General features: G+C 38.8%; 1 protein-coding gene across 1 annotated transcript; it reads left to right on the top strand.

Annotated features, from left to right (window-relative positions):
- The first annotated feature begins 1246 nt into the window (after positions 1–1246).
- LOC129251290 (uncharacterized) lies at positions 1247–2014 on the top strand. Its single transcript, XM_054890653.1, has one exon. The coding sequence runs from the start codon at positions 1247–1249 to the stop codon at positions 2012–2014; it is 768 nt and encodes a 255-aa protein (XP_054746628.1).
- Positions 2015–18495: the final 16481 nt, after the last annotated feature.

Raw genomic sequence — 18495 nt, 5'->3', positions numbered from 1 at the left:
CTTCATACAGGAACACATAACGCAGCGCGAACCGTGCGTGCGTACGCGAACCGTGCGTGCGCGCTTCCACTAAAATCGCAATATCTCGAGAACTATTATAGACACCATACAATTTTTTTTTTCAAAATAAAGGTTAAATCATAAGGAATCGTTACGTGTATAACAGAAAATCTAAAAAACTGGCCAAATCAACTAAAAATTGATTCAAAAAATTTTTTTGACTTTTTTTTGGTCAAAATTTCGAAATTCTTTTTTTAACATAATACTAATTTAAACTAATATACTTATTTGTTTCTATATTGTCTGTAAATTGCATTGAAATCCATCCAACGGTTCAAGAAATATTGATTTTTGAAAATAACACGGTCCCGATTTTCAACATGGCGTAGATGACTTAATTTTGAAAATTTTTCAAAATCCTTTTAGGCTCGAATGTATCTTACCTAGAACTAATATTTCCCAAAGTTTCAAAGAAATCGAAAGACCACTTGCAAATCTCATATTTTCTGACGGAGTCTTACCCATATGTTTACATTGTTGCTTATTTTACATTTTTTACCTTCTATATGCTGCACTTGATAAACATTCGTTTCTTCTTGAAGTCATTTCGTATCCAGTTATTTATAGTTTCAGTTATATTTATTTTCACTTATATTTTCACTTCTTACACTTTTGAGCACCAAAACAATAATGAAAATATCAACAGGCAGCATTTATAACAACACCTCGTGTGAAAACAACCCTTGCAGCTGCATATAAAATACAAAAACCAGTTATACCAGTGTATTTGCTACCTACGTACCCATACCTTGCGCGACCTTTTTGCACATATTTTTTGAACCTGGTAGAATATTTCAATGAAATAAAAACCAAAATTTGTATTCGTTGTTACTCTACAAGTATATTATTATAAATTATATTATTTTGTTTTGCATTTATCACGACAACAACAAAAACAAAAATCCACTGTTGCATGTCCTGATTTTATTTGCCCATATCGCTGGAACCAGTAGGAATATTCGAATGAAACAAAAGACAAAATACTTGTTATATATTAAAATATACATTTCAAAAAAAGAAAAATCATAGAAATCGGTTGAATAAGCATTAAAAAAACCGCAAAATAAGGTCCCGGGTACAAACGTATCCCGGGTGTGTGTTTACGTGGTTTTTTCTGGGTGTGTGTTCTAGGGTTAAAAAACAGTCAGACAATTGGGCAAGGCGTACGAGCAAGGACGAACTGAAGATGACGGGGTCACCCTCAGAGGATGAGCTCTTGGCCTGCAGCCAAGAAACAGTTGAAGGCAAAACTGTGGGCCTCAGTACGCCAACAACTATAAATCAACCAACAACATCCACTAAAGTCATGGGGCAAAAGCGTGGTAATAAAGGTCCCTCGAGGTATAAACTTTACCAGAGGTCTCTCGCTATCCCTGGCAGAATTAGGAAAAACGAGACGGAAGGTAAGGTTCCTCCTAAAGATGAGACCGACAAGGCAAGATGTCAAAAGGTGGTTGACGAATACTTGGTATTCCAAGCCGCCAACAGGACCGATGCCAAAAAACGAAACCACTCGAATGACGAAACTGGGAAGGTAACAAAGAAGCACAAGATATCGGATCAGGGTGCAGTTGCCTCCAAACCTATCAAGCGATTTAGTGAGGTGGCACGGGACCATCTCCAAATGGCATTGGTAGACGAAACCTCGAACCGCGAAAAACCAGTGCTTGACAAATGGTCAGAGATTGAGGCACGGTTGTCTCGCATAGTCGCTGACCATGTCATGGCGAACCCGGAGGGCCAAACACCAGGTTTCGACTCGGTGGAGGTAGTCCGCGGTTACCGTGTCATTAAATGCGTTGACCAATTCACACTGCATTTTCTGACAAACGTGTTTGGTAAAATCCAGAACAGCTGGAAAGGCTTGAAACTCAAGCTACTTCCGGCTAGCGAGATTCCACGATGGCCGACGGCTCGCATCTGGGTACCAAACATGGAGTTTGAAGCCGATTAACTAATCCCCTACCTCCAGGCGCATAATCGCTCGGTGCCGATGACCGATTGGTCGATCATCAAAGCGGAGGCTCCGCAAAGGCACAGCAGATCATTCCTCCTTCTAATTACAGAAGAGAGTCTGGAACCACTGGAGAAAGTGGGAAACAAACTTCAGTTTGGGATCAGGAAGACCCAGTTGCAGATATTTCGTTCTGCGAACCTAGAAGAGGAGCAGGATAAGGTCGATGGTGACAACGAACTGGCATGCAGCTAGATGACACCGAGTCCGAAAAAGGAAACCAATAAACATGGGTTTAAAGGTTGTCCAAATTAATCTGCAGCATCTACAGACTGCAACGGACAACCTAACCGTTCTCCTAATTCAGGAACCCAGGGTGCGGAGCACCGAGGTGAAAGGGTTCACTGGGAAAACATAAAATATCTACTATAAACGGATAGAAGGTAATCCCAGAACATGTATTGTAGCTAAAAAACATTTAAACACATATTTAATTCCATTATATAGTTCATAGGATGTGACGGCTGTTTCCACTTCAACAGCGGACGGAGTCAGAATAACGCTTACCTCTATATACATGGCACACGTAAGACCAGCACCGCCTGAGGAGGCTCGTAAACTTGTGTAGGAAAACCCGAACTAAACCCTGCTTCTCGGATGCGATGCCAATGCAAGGCATGCTCTATGGGGAAGCTCCGAAACAAACGACCGAGGTGAGTTTCTTTATGATTTCATAATTAACAATAACTTGTCGGTATGTAACAGGGGTAACACTCCCACTTTCACCTTTCCAAGTACGGAGTACTTCAGGGGATGGGAGGAAGTGATCGATGTTACCCTAATGTCTGAAAACAGCTCTATAAGGTGAGACAATTGGAGGGTCTCTGATAAAAGGTCTTCTTCGGATCACAGCTGGATCCTGTACGATCTGGATCTTGATGTTGATCTGCCCTTACCGTATAGAAATCCACTAAGAACCAACTGGAAAAGGTTCAGAAACATAGTCAATAAAAGGATAGGAGATTCCCATACACAAAATCACTCTCACCGAAAACCTTGAGAGTAGGGTCACAACACTGGAGAAGGCATTTAGTAGGGCCTACAAAACGTCCTGCCCCATAAAATTTAGTAAAAATCCCATCCCCTTTGGTGCAGCAGTGAGCTCTCAAAACTAAGGGCAAAAATCTAGATCAACGTTTAACCTCAGCTACTCGACAAGAAATTGGCAATTGCACAAAGAGAGTCGGAAACAGTACAAGAAGGCAATTAGGGCCGCCAAGAAAGAGATCTGGAGGGAATTTAGTTCATCAATCGAATCCACCAGGGATTCTGTCAGGCTTAGCCGTGGTCTGTCCAAAGATCATTCAATGGCTTCTTGGGTCAAGAAGCCTGATGGTACTTGGACAGCTACGACAGAGGAATCGCTAGAACTTCTGCTAAACACGCATTTCCCGGGGTGCAGCGTCCACGAAAGTGGGGGGGAAGTATCAGGCGGAGCCAATATAATCCACAGCACCTCGCAAAAGAAATAATTACAAAGGAGAAGGTTGCATGGGCAATTAAACCTTTTTCACTTTTTAAATCTCCGGGGCCAGATGGAATCATCCCAAAGATGTTACAGGAAACCTTGGACTGTATGCTACCATGGCTAGAGGAAATTTTTAAAGCGTGTTTAAGCCTAGGTCATATTCCAGATAGTTGGAAACTGGTCAAGGTCGTCTTCATTCCAAAAATAGGCAGGAGGGGACATGAATTTTACGTAAAATAGGCTCCGGCAATGGTGGACTCTTCTTTCTCGACGCACCAGGGGGAACCGAAAAGACGTTCTTGCTTAACCTATTATTAATGTCCGTCAGAAAAGACAAACAAATAGCAGTTGCTGTAGCTTCTTCGGGTATTGCCGCGACGCTATTAAACGGCGACCGTACAGCACATTCTGTTTTAAAATTACCATTAAATCTGGCACAAGAAGATTCACCCATCTGTAATTTCAGTACTTGCGAGATAGTTCAGATATAATGGGAGGAATGGTAGTTTTATTGGCTGGTGATTTCCGACAAACCCTCCCAGTCATTCAGAGAGGGACACCAGCAGATGAAATTCAAGCATGTATTAAATCATCACGCTTATGGTCGAAAGTTGAAAAACTCAGCCTGAAAACGAATATGAGAGTTCATCTTCATAATGACGTGGACTCGGGACTTTATGCAGAAATGTTGTTGAAAATTGGTGATGGTTGTTTAGACGTTGACAAAGAAGGTTATATATCACTATCAAGAGAATTTTGCAATTTAGTAGAACATGATGTGGATCTCATCGCTCATGTTTTCCGGAATTGCAACAAAATTTGAGTTGTGATGAGTAGTTGTGCGCAAGAGCAATATTAACGGCAAAAAATGAAGTAGTTTCTAGGATCAACACTGACATTTTAAAAGAGGTGCAAGGAGAAGGAATATTTGTCAATGGATACAATTACGGATACGGAACTAAGTACTTCATATCCTATGGAAATTTTAAACTCACTTGAACTGTCGGGTGTACCGTCACATAAAATTCAATTAAAATTGAATCTACCAGTGATGCTTATGCGAAATCTAAATGCTCCTCTGCTATGTAATGGAACAAGGCTTCGGATAACAAAATTGGGGCAAAATATACTTGGTGCTACTATTTTAACAGGTATGGGTAAGGGAAAAAGTGTTATCATACCTCGCATTCCAATTCTTCCCACTGACCTTCCATTCCAATTCAAAAGGGTTCAGTTTCCCGTCAAGCTTAGCTTTGCTGTGATCATAAACAAAGCACAAGGGCAGACATTGCAGGTAGCGGGAGTACATTTAGAAAAGCCATGCTTCTCTCACGGTCCACTATATGTAGCATGTTCGCGAGTGTCTAATGCGCGGAATTTACACATATTTGCAAAAGACGGAAAAACTTATAATATAGTCTACAAAAATATCCTATCTTAATACTCTCCATTATATCTTTTTGAATTATAAAAATTTAAAATTATTTATTTTTGTTACAGTGAAATATATTTTAACATTTTTTGTTGTAATTAAATAAAGCATATTTTAAGTTTTTGAAACTCATTGTATGTAGTTATTTTTAAATACAGGGTGGCTGATGAATTTTGCTACATTAAGAAACTCAAATAACTTTTTCTTTAGGGTATGGAATTCATTTATTTTTTTTTCAAGTTGAAGGTCATTAAATTTTATTAAATGTAGCTTAACTAGTTTTAAAAATAATTGAATTTAAATGCCCCCCATGCTCGTTGACACAAGTGCGGCATCTTAGTAAAAAGTTGTTCATTGCTGCTTTGAGAGTTGCGACAGGAATAGCCGCAATTGTTGCCCGAATGGATTGTTTTAGTTCATCCAAATTTGTTGGCTTTGTTTTATAAACTTCTTGTTTACATAAACCCCACAAGAAAAAGTCAGGTGCAGTAAGGTCAGGCGACCTGGGGGGCCAACGAAATTCGGAGTTTCTTGAAATCAGTTTATTGGGAAATTTTCGTCGCAACTCTGTCATAACAGTCTGGGCTATGTGAGACGTTGCCCCATCTTGTTGAAACCACACAGAGTTGAAAGGAATTCTCTTTCGGCGTAGTTCTGGATAGAAAAATTCTTTCAGCATTTTCAAATAACGGTCTCCAGTAACCGTAACGGTGTGACCATTTTCTTCAAAAAAATAAGGCCCGACAATACAGCGTGAAGAAACCGCACACCACACTGTCACGCGAAGAGGACGCAATTCCGTCTCGTGGAGTATCTGTGGGTTAGAAGTACTCCATATTCGACAATTTTGTTTGTTCACATTGCCGTTTAAATCGAAATGGGCCTCATCAGACATGAAAAGGCAGTTTAACATGTTTTGGTCTTCTTCCACCATTTGCAGGATCTTCTGGCAAAATTCCAAGCGAATCGGCAAGTCTGCTGCATCAGTTTGTTAACCATTTGAATTTTGTAGGGAAATAAGTCTAAATCTTTGTGCATTATTGTTTGCAAAGACTGTCGGCTGACACCAAGCTGAGCAGATAAGCTTCTTGTTGAAACCCTTGGATTTCTTTGTATAGTTGCAGCTACAGCAGCGATCGTTTCCTCCGTCCGAACTGGTGGGTTTCGATGATAAGGCCTTCTTGCGACTGTTCCTTGCTCAGCAAAATTATTCACCAGTCTCATTATGGTCCATCTGCTCGGGGGATCGCCGCCAAACATCCGCCTGTACTCTCTCTGTACCAAAACTACGGACTCCAGTGCGTGATAGCGGCGGACTATCCAAATTCTTGTTTGCGTGTCCCAGTTATCCATTTTAATAAATTTTAAAGATCAATCTGCAAATTAAAACAAAAATGGAACAGATAACTTAAAAAGAAAAAAAGTTATTCAATTTTTTTTTGGTAGCGGCTTTCATCAGCCACCCTGTACTAAATCACATTGATTCAGTCCTATTGAAATGTAATGATCTTTGATATTTATTTAAGGGCTTCAACGCGAGCGAAGCCGCGGGTAACAGCTAGTATAAAATAAAACCAAACTTATCTTTTGCCTACAAGTGCTACTTTGGACTAAGTAAGCAACTGAGCAGTAAAGTCCTATCTCGACGAACAAAACTAATACTCTATTTACAAGGCTCTCATTATGCCCGTCCTAACGTATGGAGCAGAAGCGTGGACGATGACAACATCCGATGAAGCGACGCTTGGAGTGTTTGAGAGAAAGATTCTGCGTAAGATTTTTGGACCTTTGCACGTTGGTAACGGCAAATATCGCAGGCGATGGAACGATGAGCTGTATGAGCCTGACGACGACATAGACATAACCCAGCGAACAAAGATCCAGCGGCTACATTGGCTGGGTCATGTCGTCCGAATGGATACAAACGCTCCGGCTCTGAAAGTATTTGATGCGGTACCAGCTGGTGGTAGCAGAGGAAGAGGAAGGCCTCCTTTGCGTTGGAAAGATCAGGTGGAGAGGAACGTGGCTTCACTTGGTATGTCCAACTGGCGTCGGTTATCACGAGAAAGAAATGACTGACGCGCTTTGTTAAATTCGGCCAAATCGCGTAAGCGGTTATCGCGCCAATTAAGAAGAAGAAGAAACTTCCATTTCTATAATACACACTTAACATACATAACTTACATACATAATTTAACTAAACTTGCATTTCCGCCATTTGCCGTCTGGAATAAAGCAATTCCAAAGAATTTCGATACTAAAGTACAACACAAACTGTTATTGAACCCATACTGTCTGGAATAAGTCAATTCCAAAGAATAAACGGTAATCAATTCCACAGAATTATTCACCATGCTTATATGCAACATAGACAGAGCTTAAACAATAAATAACACTGTAACAGCAAAGTTTGATTTTAAATATACATAAATATGTTTTTTTTGTTCATTAAATATATCCAACTCAGAAGTGTGCATACCCATAGCGGAATCCCATATGTCCAGACAGGTTTGAGAACTTGTTTGTAAAGCAGTATTTTATTGTGTGCGGATAAAGCTGATTGGAATTTGGAATTTTAGATCCAGTTCTTCTATTTTATTTTTCACGTGCGCACTCCACCTAAGTTTCGTGTCGAGCATCATACCTAGATACTTTGTTGTATTATAGTATGGTACTTTAATGCTGTTTATGTATATTGGTAGGTAGTCGGTCTTTTTGTTTGTAAAGTTGATGTTCCATTCAGTTTAAAGTATTAGTTATCTGTCCAATTGTATATTTTATTAATAGCCAGCTGCATTGGTGTACTAGACTATTTCTATCTTTCTGACAGTTAATATTGCAGTGTCATTAGCAAAAATAGCTGTAAAGCGATTGTTGCTGTTCGGCAGGTCGTAAGTAAAAAGTAGATAAAGAAAGGGGCCAAGAACATTTACTTGCAGCACACCAGTTTTTATCTCCTTCAGTTCAGAGAACTCATCTTCGTATCGTTAAGATATTACAAAATTTTATTGGCAGTACATTTTTTATTTTCCACAGCAGGCCAGCATGACATACTTTATCGAAAACCTTAGAGACATCGAGAAATACAGCCTTTTTTTTCTTCAAATGTATTCTTGATGATACGAGTAATTCCGTGAATTTGGTCAATTGTTGAGTGGTGTGCGCGGAATCCAAATTGATGTTATGGTATTATTTGGTTATTTTTTATGATATTGTTCAGACGCTTTATCAAAAAAATGTCCAACAGTTTTGATAAAATGGGCAACAATGATATTGGTTGATGTGGTGCAACATTTGTTCGAGGCTTTCCTGGTTTTAGAATCATTATAACATCAGATAATTTTCAATAAATTGGAAAGTAGTGCAGCTTAAAGCAAGCATTCATTATGTTTGCCAGTTTTATAATGATGTTTTGTGGAACTTGATTGAGGACTTCGGCAGTTATGAAATCAAATCCTGGAGATTCCTTCGGCTTTAACTTTTGTATCTCGCCGAACATCTCATCTTCAGTTATTGCATCATATCGCCATCATTATCGCTTGCTACGCCATATTATTAGGTGTTCGTGATGTGTCGCTGTTGGGTATAAAGATTTTTGCTAGATAGTCTGAAAATATGTTTGTTTTCTCTGTGTTTGTTTTCGCCCATCCCTTATTGTCTACTTGTCTACGAATGATTTTTGTATTCTTTAATTTTATGGCTGAGATCTTTCGCTGCTTTGTTCAAAGATGCTATGCTTTAAAATATTTTGAAGCGCGTCAAAATAATTTTTATACAAAAAAAAAAAAAAAAATAGCAAAAACCGATTAAGTATACCCTATGATTAAAAAGTACCGGGAAGGTCATGTTGACTGTTGTCTTCGATTGCCAAGGCGTAGTGCACCATAAGTACCTTCCATCGGGCCAGACAGTATCTAAAGAATATTATTTATCTGTTTTGAAGCGTTTGACAGATGCTGTAGGTCGCAAACGGCCGCAAATGTGGGCAAACAAATTTTGGATATTGCATGATGATAACGCGCCATTGCACCGAGCCCAAATTGTGCTGGATTATTTGACCAAACACCAGGACTCACTTTTAGAACACTTCAGCCATTCTAGCGATGCAGACGCAGTTTAGATTTGAATGAGGGTTGTGAAAATAGATACGCTAATTGCCGGTTCACAATTTTTTTAGTCTTCGAGATATCGAAGATATATTGTCAACTTTCTCGGGGTGCGGGCAACAAGATGTTAATCAGTGGTTGCAGGAGTTTTAGGATAACGCAGCTGTCGTTAATTGGAATGAATTGCAGAAGTTTATCTACGGAAAGCAATTACTTGAGGATGCGGCAAAGATATTCGTGAGAAGTCAAGGAGCAGTCAAGAATTGGAACTCATTATAGTCCATCCTTAGGAAAGAATTCGAGGTTAAGCTTAGTGTAGATGAAAATTTTCGTAGACTGAAGAATAGGCGGAAGCGGGTAAACGAAAATTTATTGGAGTATATATACTCATTGATGGAGATTGCCAGCCAGATTTATATGAACGATGGGAGCAACATCGAATATTTTAATGACGGTATACCGGATACGCGTGCCAATAAGCAGATTCTGTATCAAGCTTTTAATTTGGAAGACCTCAAGAAGAACCTGCGTATTTATGAAAAGTGTCGAAGCATTACATAGGCAGCAGACCATTCATTCCCGATATGAAAGCGCTTCTAAAAATGAGACACAAAGTAGTGCGATGTGTTTCCAGTGTGGAAGAGTAGGACATCTTGCTAGAAATGTTCTCCATCGTCGATTCAGTGCTTTAAATGTAGTGAAGTCGGTCGCAAGGCAATCTGGTGTAAGCAGACGATACGGCGAGCGGTAGGGAAGAAGGAAAATCAGAGAGTAAATGTAGCTACTGGCGGTGAAGAAGAACCCAAAGCGAAGTCAACATTAAAGGATGCGTCTCTGTTCCGTGAATTGCAGATAAACGGTAATAAGTTTTCAGCATTGTTAGATACGGGTAGTGATATCTGTTTGTCAGACAGTCTACTCAATATCGGATACGTCGATTTACAACTCATAATTAGAACGTTGTATGGCATTGGCAACAAAATAATAAAAACTATTGGATGTTTCAGTTTGATGATGGATTTGGATGGGATGGAAGTCAATATCGAGTTCCACGTTAAAAGAGAGCGCGATCTTTTCTACGATGAGATTTTGGGCAAAGACATACCGAAGCAAGTGGACGTCGGCATTTATAGTGAAGAGGGAAGTTTCAAAAGAAAAGCATTACCAAGCAGAAACCCGAACCTAAGGAAGTTAGGGCGAAAATAGGGGCAAGCGAAAACTTGAATCGCATTGGTGAGTTGGCGAAGGAGTTTGGATGAATCCTACATTCTGTGTCCTGCGAGAGTGCTGATTTGCAGATTCAACTAGATCATTTGCCAACTGCAACAAAGGAAAGCGTACGTAGTCTGATTGCGAATTACAGAAGTGAGATGAAAAGGCCATCGCAAATCGAAATGAAGATCACCTTGTCGAAGGTCGCGTCGAATGTCATACGCCGATCAACGTTTAGTTGAAAAGCAAGTGAATGAGTGGTCGGCCGACATATTATTCAGATTAGAACATCCGAGTATGCATCTTCGATAGTGCCGGTGCCAAAGAAAGATGGTGCAAAACGATTATGCTGCGCCTACCGGGCAGTAAAAGAAAAGATAATACGTGACAACTTTCCGATGCCGTTAATCGATAACATTCTACAGAGACTTCAATTGGCTACTTTTTATTCAACTTTGGATCTTCGTAATGGATTTTTCCACGTACCGTTAGAGACTACGTCTCTTAAATACATAGCTTTTGTAATTCATAATGGACAACACGAGTTTTTGCATGCTTCGTTTGGCATCAGTAATTCTCCAGCGGTTTTCACGAGGTACGTTAATGCTGTGTTAGGTGAACTTATTCCGAGTAATACAATAATAGCCTACATGGACGGTGTAATTACTCCTTCAAAGAGTGAAAAGGAAGGGTTAGCTGTTTTGAAGAGAGTGCTTGAGACTGAAGAGTTGTACGGCTTTCGAGTAAAATGGGAGAAGTGTTCATTTTTGAAGAGTCGAGTTACGTTTTTGGGCTACGTCGTCGAAGCGTCGTCGCGAGAGAAAACTGAGGCAGTAAACTATTAACCCATTTCAACCGATAAGAAGATGTTGCAACGTTTTTTGGGGTCACGTCATATTTTAGGCGTTTCATGCCGAGATATCCTGTGGTCGCTAAACCATTGATGGATCTCATGGGGTTATATGTAGAGTTTCTAATCGGGGATAAACAAATAGCAGTATTTCAACAATTGAAGACTACTTTAGCGAATCCACCATTGCTTAGACTTTTCGATCCAACACTGCAGACAGAAGTTTACACTGATGTAACCATGTTCGGATATGGCGGAGTTTTGCTGCATCCTATGGGATATATGAGTAGGAAGACTACTCTTGTGGAACAGAAGTATCACTCGTACGAGCTGGAGGTATTAGCAATTATAGCTGCGCTGAAGAAATGGAGAGTATACGTTATGGGAATAAAATTTAAAATACTAACTGATTGTAACGCTTTTGCACTAGCAATGACGTATACTTAAGAATATCGCGTTGTGCGATGTACCTTCAACACTATCAGTTCAAGATTGAGCACCGTTCAGGAAGTCAGATGAGGGTAAGACTCCGTCAGAAAATATGAGATTTGCAAGTGGTCTTTCGATTTCTTTGAAACTTTGGGAAATATTAGTTCTAAGTAAGATAGAATCGAGGCTAAAAGGATTTTGAAAAATTTTCAAAATTAAGTCATCTACGCCATGTTGAAAATCGGGACCGTGTTTTTTCAAACATCAATATTTCTTGAACCGTTGGATGGATTTCAATTCAATTTACAGACAATATAGAAACAAATAAGTAGTTTAAATTATGTTAAAAAAAAATTTCGAAATTTTGACCAAAAAAAGTCAAAAAAATTTTTTGAATCAATTTTTAGTTGATTTGGCCAGTTTTTTAGATTTTCTGTTATACACGTAACGATTCCTTATGATTTAACCTTTATTTTGAAAAAAAAAATTGTATGGTGTCTATAATAGTTCTCGAGATATTGCGATTTTAGTGGAAGCGCGCACGCACGGTTCGCGTACGCACGCACGGTTCGCGCTGCGTTATGTGTTCCTGTATGAAGTGACTGGAGCAGACTGCTGCAGGTCTGTGCGCGTTTTTCTACTCCCGCGCTGCGTAACCGCGAACTTCACGGTGCGCGCTTCCACTAAAATCGCAATATCTCGAGAACTATTATAGACACCATAAAATTTTTTTTTTCAAAATAAAGGTTAAATCATAGGGAATCGTTACGTGTATAACAGAAAATCTAAAAAACTGGCCAAATCAACTAAAAATTGATTCAAAAAATTTTTTTGACTTTTTTTGGTCAAAATTTCGAAATTTTTTTTTAACATAATACTAATTTAAACTACTTATTTGTTTCTATATTGTCTGTAAATTGAATTGAAATCCATCCAACGGTTCAAGAAATATTGATTTTTGAAAAAACACGGTCCCGATTTTCAACATGGCGTAGATGACTCAATTTTGAAAATTTTTCAAAATCCTTTTAGGCTCGAATGTATCTTACCTAGAACTAATATTTCCCAAAGTTTCAAAGAAATCGAAAGACCACTTGCAAATCTCATATTTTCTGACGGAGTCTTACCCATGAGTGACGTGGCCACGTTAAGTTGCATATACTGCTTGATGATGAGGGACACCTTGCGACATAGGATATAGGAATAATAACCGAAAGACGACAACTTAACAGCCAAAGGCTTTAGAGCACGAGAGTTGTCACGATTTCTATCTAACGTATGGGGTTATCCATAAAGATCTCGCAAAAGACTTATGGTAGTACCAACATTGATGGAGCGAGAGGTTATCCAGATAGCTCATAGACAAGGACCGCGAAATTAACCCAAGATTTGATAGAAAGTGATTTTTTTATTTACGATTAGACGCCGAAGGTAATGCGAGTAGTCAAGAGTTGCGTATAATGCTTAGTTGCAGAGGCTAAAGCTGGGAAGAAGAAAGGGATGCTTAAGCCAACCAGAAAAGAGCACAGACCATTTGTAACATACCATTTAGACAACGTATTACTTATGGAAGAAACAAAAAAATCATATAACTATATTCTAGTAGTTGTCGATGCATTTTTTTAACTTGTTTGGCTGTATCCCTCTAACACTACCGGAAACGATGAAGTTTTAGAGAGTTTAGAGAGGCAGGGAGAAACGTTTGGATCATTACGGATAGAGGAACTGGTTTTACTTCGATTGCGTTCTAGGATTATTGTCAAAATTAAAACATTTAACATCTAGTTATAACAACTGGAGTTCCGCGTGGAAACGGGCAGGTAGAGAGAGTTCATAAAATTTGTATACCAATGTTGACAAACTTATGCATAGAGAATCCGAATCTAGGCCATAAACATGTGGATATTGTGCAACATGTAATAAACTGTACACCGTTCAAACTTTTGACAAGTATTGATATAAGCGTTAACCAAAATCTTGACATTCGCAAATTGTTGGAAAAATCAGAAGAGAGAAGTAAGATACGAAAAGAAGCGCAAGGCAATATAACCCATGTGCAAGAGGAGAACATTTATAATTTTAATAAAAACCGCAAAATAGAAACCAAGGATGTGGTTGGAGAATTAACGCCGTTAAGCGCACTCAGTACGGAACAGAACTTAAGCTCAAGCTAAAATTTTACTAACCGTACAAGGTGAAAGAGAAAGGAAATCATGGCCGTTATAACGTAGGAAAGATTGGCGATATTGAAGCACCGAGAATAACGCATACAGTGGCAAAGTACATGAAGCCGAGGGATTGGCAGACGAACGAAGCGCTACTAGTTAGAAGTGGACATAACTTTTCTGCATATTGAACGAACTTGAATGAAATGAGCATCACTGACCAAGCGAAGAGAGTTATGACCAAACGTTAGAAAAACGGACATACAACATCCAAATAAGAAGCACAGGACTGGTCGGACGCGTTTAGTTTTAACATTAAATAAAATAAAGAGTTAAAAGATTGTTAACAAATATACTAAACTTTTATTTGAACGGCGGAAAATGTATCGGCTAGTGTTAATGATGACCATCAATTATCGATTCGTCGCCGTTCGCAGCAATGGGGTCTCTGTTACACAACAACGTGGAAAATTTTGCGAAAGGATTTAGGAGTGAAGCTTTTCAAAATACAGCAAGAATTGAAGCCAAACGACCTACCGCAACGCAGAATTTTTGGTGAATGGGCTCTTGGAAAGTTGGCCGAAGATCCACTTTTTTATCGAAAAATCGTGTTCAGCGACGAAGCTCCTTTTTGGATCAATGGGTACGTAAAAAGCAGAATTGTCGATTTTGGAGTGAAGATCAGCCAGAAGAATTGCAAGTGCTACCAATATATCCAGAAAAGGTCACAGTTTGCTGCGGTATATGGGTTGGAGGTATCATTGGACCGTACCTCTTCAAAGATGTTGCGAATCGTAACGTAACTGTGAATGGTGAGCGCTACCGTTAAATGATGTCAAACGTTTTTTTGCCCAAAATGCAAGAGCTTCACTTGCATGACATGTAGTTTCAGCAAGACGGTGCCGCATGCCACACAGCACGCGTAACAATGGACTTTTTGAGAGGCGAGTTCGGTGAACATTTTATATCCCGTTCGGGACCTGTCAATTCGCCACCCAGATCGTGCGATATAACGGCTTTAGATTATTTTTTGTGTTGCTATGTTAAAGCTCATGTCTATTCACACAAGCCTGCTTCAATTAACGCATTGGAAGACAACATTAAAGCATTTATATGTGAGATACCGGCCGAAACATTTGAATTTTACGTGTGTTTTTTTTTTTTAATTCCTATAGCTCTTAAACAATCACCCTTTATATACATAAACATATACATATATTTATATAATTAGCCCTTAAACCTCTTTTTTTGGTGTTTGGCTGAGCTCCTCCTCCTATATGTGGAGTAAGCCTTGATGTTGTTCCAGAAATGGAGGGACCTACAGTTTTAATCCGATTCCGAACGGCAGATATTTTTTATGAGGAGCTTTTACATGGCAGAAATACACTCGGAGGTTTTCCATTGAATGCCGAGGAGCGTCCGCTATTAGAAATATGTTTTTCTTCATTTTGGTGCGAACCTACGGTCTCCGAATTCCGAATGGTACGCATCAACCCATTCGGCTACGTCGGCCGAAACACACAAATTAAAACTACTTAATTCACATAGTATAAAATATATAATTCTAAATTTGATATAAAATCACTGCAGTTACCCAATAGAGCACTAATGGAAAGGCAACATAAGTAAAATAAAATTATAATAAGCCGTGTGCGGTTTCCGGTCTCCCATCGAACGCGTCCACGGGTGGCGGATGGGGTAACGCTCTGTAGATAGTATAACATTGATATGTTGTCAGTCGGAATAATTTAAAATAAGTATATGATGGCACATTTTCTGCATTTTCAATTCAAAGCATTCTGGTTCAAGTGTATTATTATAAAGTGCAAACTAACTAAACTAGTACGCATAAAATATTAATATTTAAACTCAAAAGTGAAGTTATGAAAATTCATTTATGTGAAAGCATTTTCCTATACTTGAGACAGTATTGCCATTTTAAAAATGAGAAGAATAAATCAAGCCTCGGATACCCGTAATTTTAATTCTAATATTCACTTCTGGAGTATGGCTCAGGTCGGCCCCAGACTGCCTGTATCATTAAGGCAGCGTAAAAAATGGACACCAGAAATTAACGAATTCTTATTACGCACATACTCACAGATCACTAGACTTGAAACACACAAAAATCTTTTTAGAAAAGGTTTACGTGGAAAATTTAGCAACAAATATCCGCAAATGGATGTGCCAGAACAAAATCTGTCTGTTCAATTAAGGGCAATACGCAGACATAATTACATCACAGTAGGAAGAAGTAAAGAAATTACAAAGGAAGTGACCGAAGAGCTCAGTTTCGACTCGGAAAATCCAGCAAGTCCTACGAAAGCTAACAATGCACCCCGTCCAAATTCAAATGCTGCAGAGAACGTCTCTCGACGCATTGAATCCGTTAGCGATACAACAGGGTCTATAGATTTTGAAAGCTTGTATAATATAATTATTTTCAGGAAACTTGCCGAAACTTCATATCTCTCCAACACTCGGAAAGTTGGGCGAATATTACAACGTGGTTGAATTACCAGATATACTGAATAAAGATATTAATCCTGCAGAACTGATAATAATTATGTACTGTGGTGCTAAAACTATACTAACAAGCATTTTGAAAAAAATGAACCAAATCTAAAAGAAAAACACTCCAGGCTGGCTGACAAACGCAATAATCCTGCATGGTTGGTAAGACTTGACAAGAACATAGAAGAGCATCGACGGAAAATTGAAAAATTGTGCCATTCATAGGTAGAAATACCTCTAGACGATTAAAATGTCAAGTTTACAATATACTTGTTACCAGCTATGCTGAATAAAGATATTAATCTTGCAAAACTGATAATAATTATGTACTGTGGTGCTAAAACTATTTCTGAAACAATTACTAATAAGCATTTTGAAAAAAATGAACCAAATCTAAACCAAAAACACTCCAGGCTGGCTGACGAACGCAATAAACCTGCATGGTTTTTAAGACTTGACAATAACATAGAAGAGCATCGACGAAAAATAGAAAAATTATGCCATTCATAGGTAGAAATACCTCTAGACGATTAATATGTCAAGTTTACAATATACTTGTATATAAAAACTGTAACATTCCTTCGAGGCTCCAACGCAATGGAAATGTGCCTACTCGTATAAGGGCGATTGATACATTCAAACAAAAACTGAGGACGCTTTGCACCGGAAGAGCAAAATACAAACAAAGTAAATGAAGCGAAAGCAGCATAATTGCGTGCTTGAAAACAACCCGAAATTATTTTTGCGACAGCTAAAACAAATCACGAATGTTCGTAGAAAAGCGCGATATGCGTGAATGGACGAATTTACCTCATACAAACCACAACTGTACAATGGGGCTAATGGAAAAGTGATGTGAAATATATAGCCTCTCCTCTTAAAATGACAACCTCACCTACATCTTTCAGGCTTGGTGTCCACTGTTATCGCCAACGAGGCAATGTCGACCGAGTAAGGGCGGGATAACCATAACACGCTGACTCTGTATAAATACTGTCGCCCTGCTCAGATGAAAGGCGCGTGGACTTTGGGCTGACAACCTCATTTCACGTAAAAGGAAACAATGAGTCATGATACCTTCACAAAAGCTTCGGACGAAATACAAGCCTATCTGTAGACGACGCACGCCATGTTTAAAGGGCAAAGATATAAAATCTCTTCTCTTCCGCTCCTTATTTTCCAGCGGAAGTGAAAAAACTGGAGCAAATGAAATTGGTTTCTATGTCGGCAAGAAAAAAAAAATTTCCTTTCAGCCCGTAACTGATAGACTAGGTATCCTTAAATTAAAAGACAAATCTCCAGCTTTGACAATATTTTTAATATATGCTCCAACTGAAGCTGCAAAAAGCGAAGAAAAAGATGCCTTTTACGATTTGCTTTCTAAAGAGTGCAATAAAATCGCTGGCTCCAGTATGTTAGTATTACTGGGCGACTTTAACGCCAAAATTGGCAATGAATATTTTGCGGAAGAGGTTTCTGGGACACATGCTCCACACAATTTTACTAGTGATAATGGTACTTAATAAACCTTGCAGCCGAAGGTTGCAGTACTTTTTTTCAACACAAGCGCATTGACAAACAAGCGAGGAAAATCCCCGGCAGCCAAAAAGCTAATCAGATCTATCAAGTGCTGGTAGACAAGAGACATGCTACATAAATACTGGACGTCCGTTCACTTCGAGGAGCTTGCTGCGACTCCGATCACTATCTGGTAAAAATTAAATCAAGGCAACGTCTGGCTGCCATCGTATCTAAAAATAACTTCAAGAGAGAAAAATATAACTTAAAAAACCTTCATTCAGATAAAGAAATTAAAAGCAGTTTTCAGCTGCGTTTAATGCGCAATTGGATGAGCTCAATCCAAATCATGCATTAAAAGACTGAAATATGGTGGAAAAGAACATATCCAGCACGACCAAGAAGGTTCTTGGCTACTTACCGATGCAATCCAAAAAATAATGGTTTGAGGAAGAATGTAAAGAAAATATTAACACAAAAAATGAAAGTCGGCGTAGTTTTATAGCATGCGGCGCCGGCAGAGCGCTAGCGGAATATGTTTCAAAAAGAAAAGGAACTAGGAAAATTATAAATAAAAAGAAAATAGTGGATCAAAAACAAAATAAAGGAGATAGAATTAAATTCAAAGTATAATACGGTTGGGTTCTATCGGCAAATTAAAAACCAAATGACAGCATTTCATCCTAGAAGAAATATGTGCTTATCTGACGGTGACTTACTACAAACG

Source organism: Anastrepha obliqua, unplaced genomic scaffold (genome assembly GCF_027943255.1).
Source record: "Anastrepha obliqua isolate idAnaObli1 unplaced genomic scaffold, idAnaObli1_1.0 ptg000012l, whole genome shotgun sequence".
Classification (NCBI taxonomy): domain Eukaryota; kingdom Metazoa; phylum Arthropoda; class Insecta; order Diptera; family Tephritidae; genus Anastrepha; species Anastrepha obliqua.
This window is presented reverse-complemented; position numbering and strand designations above follow the sequence as displayed.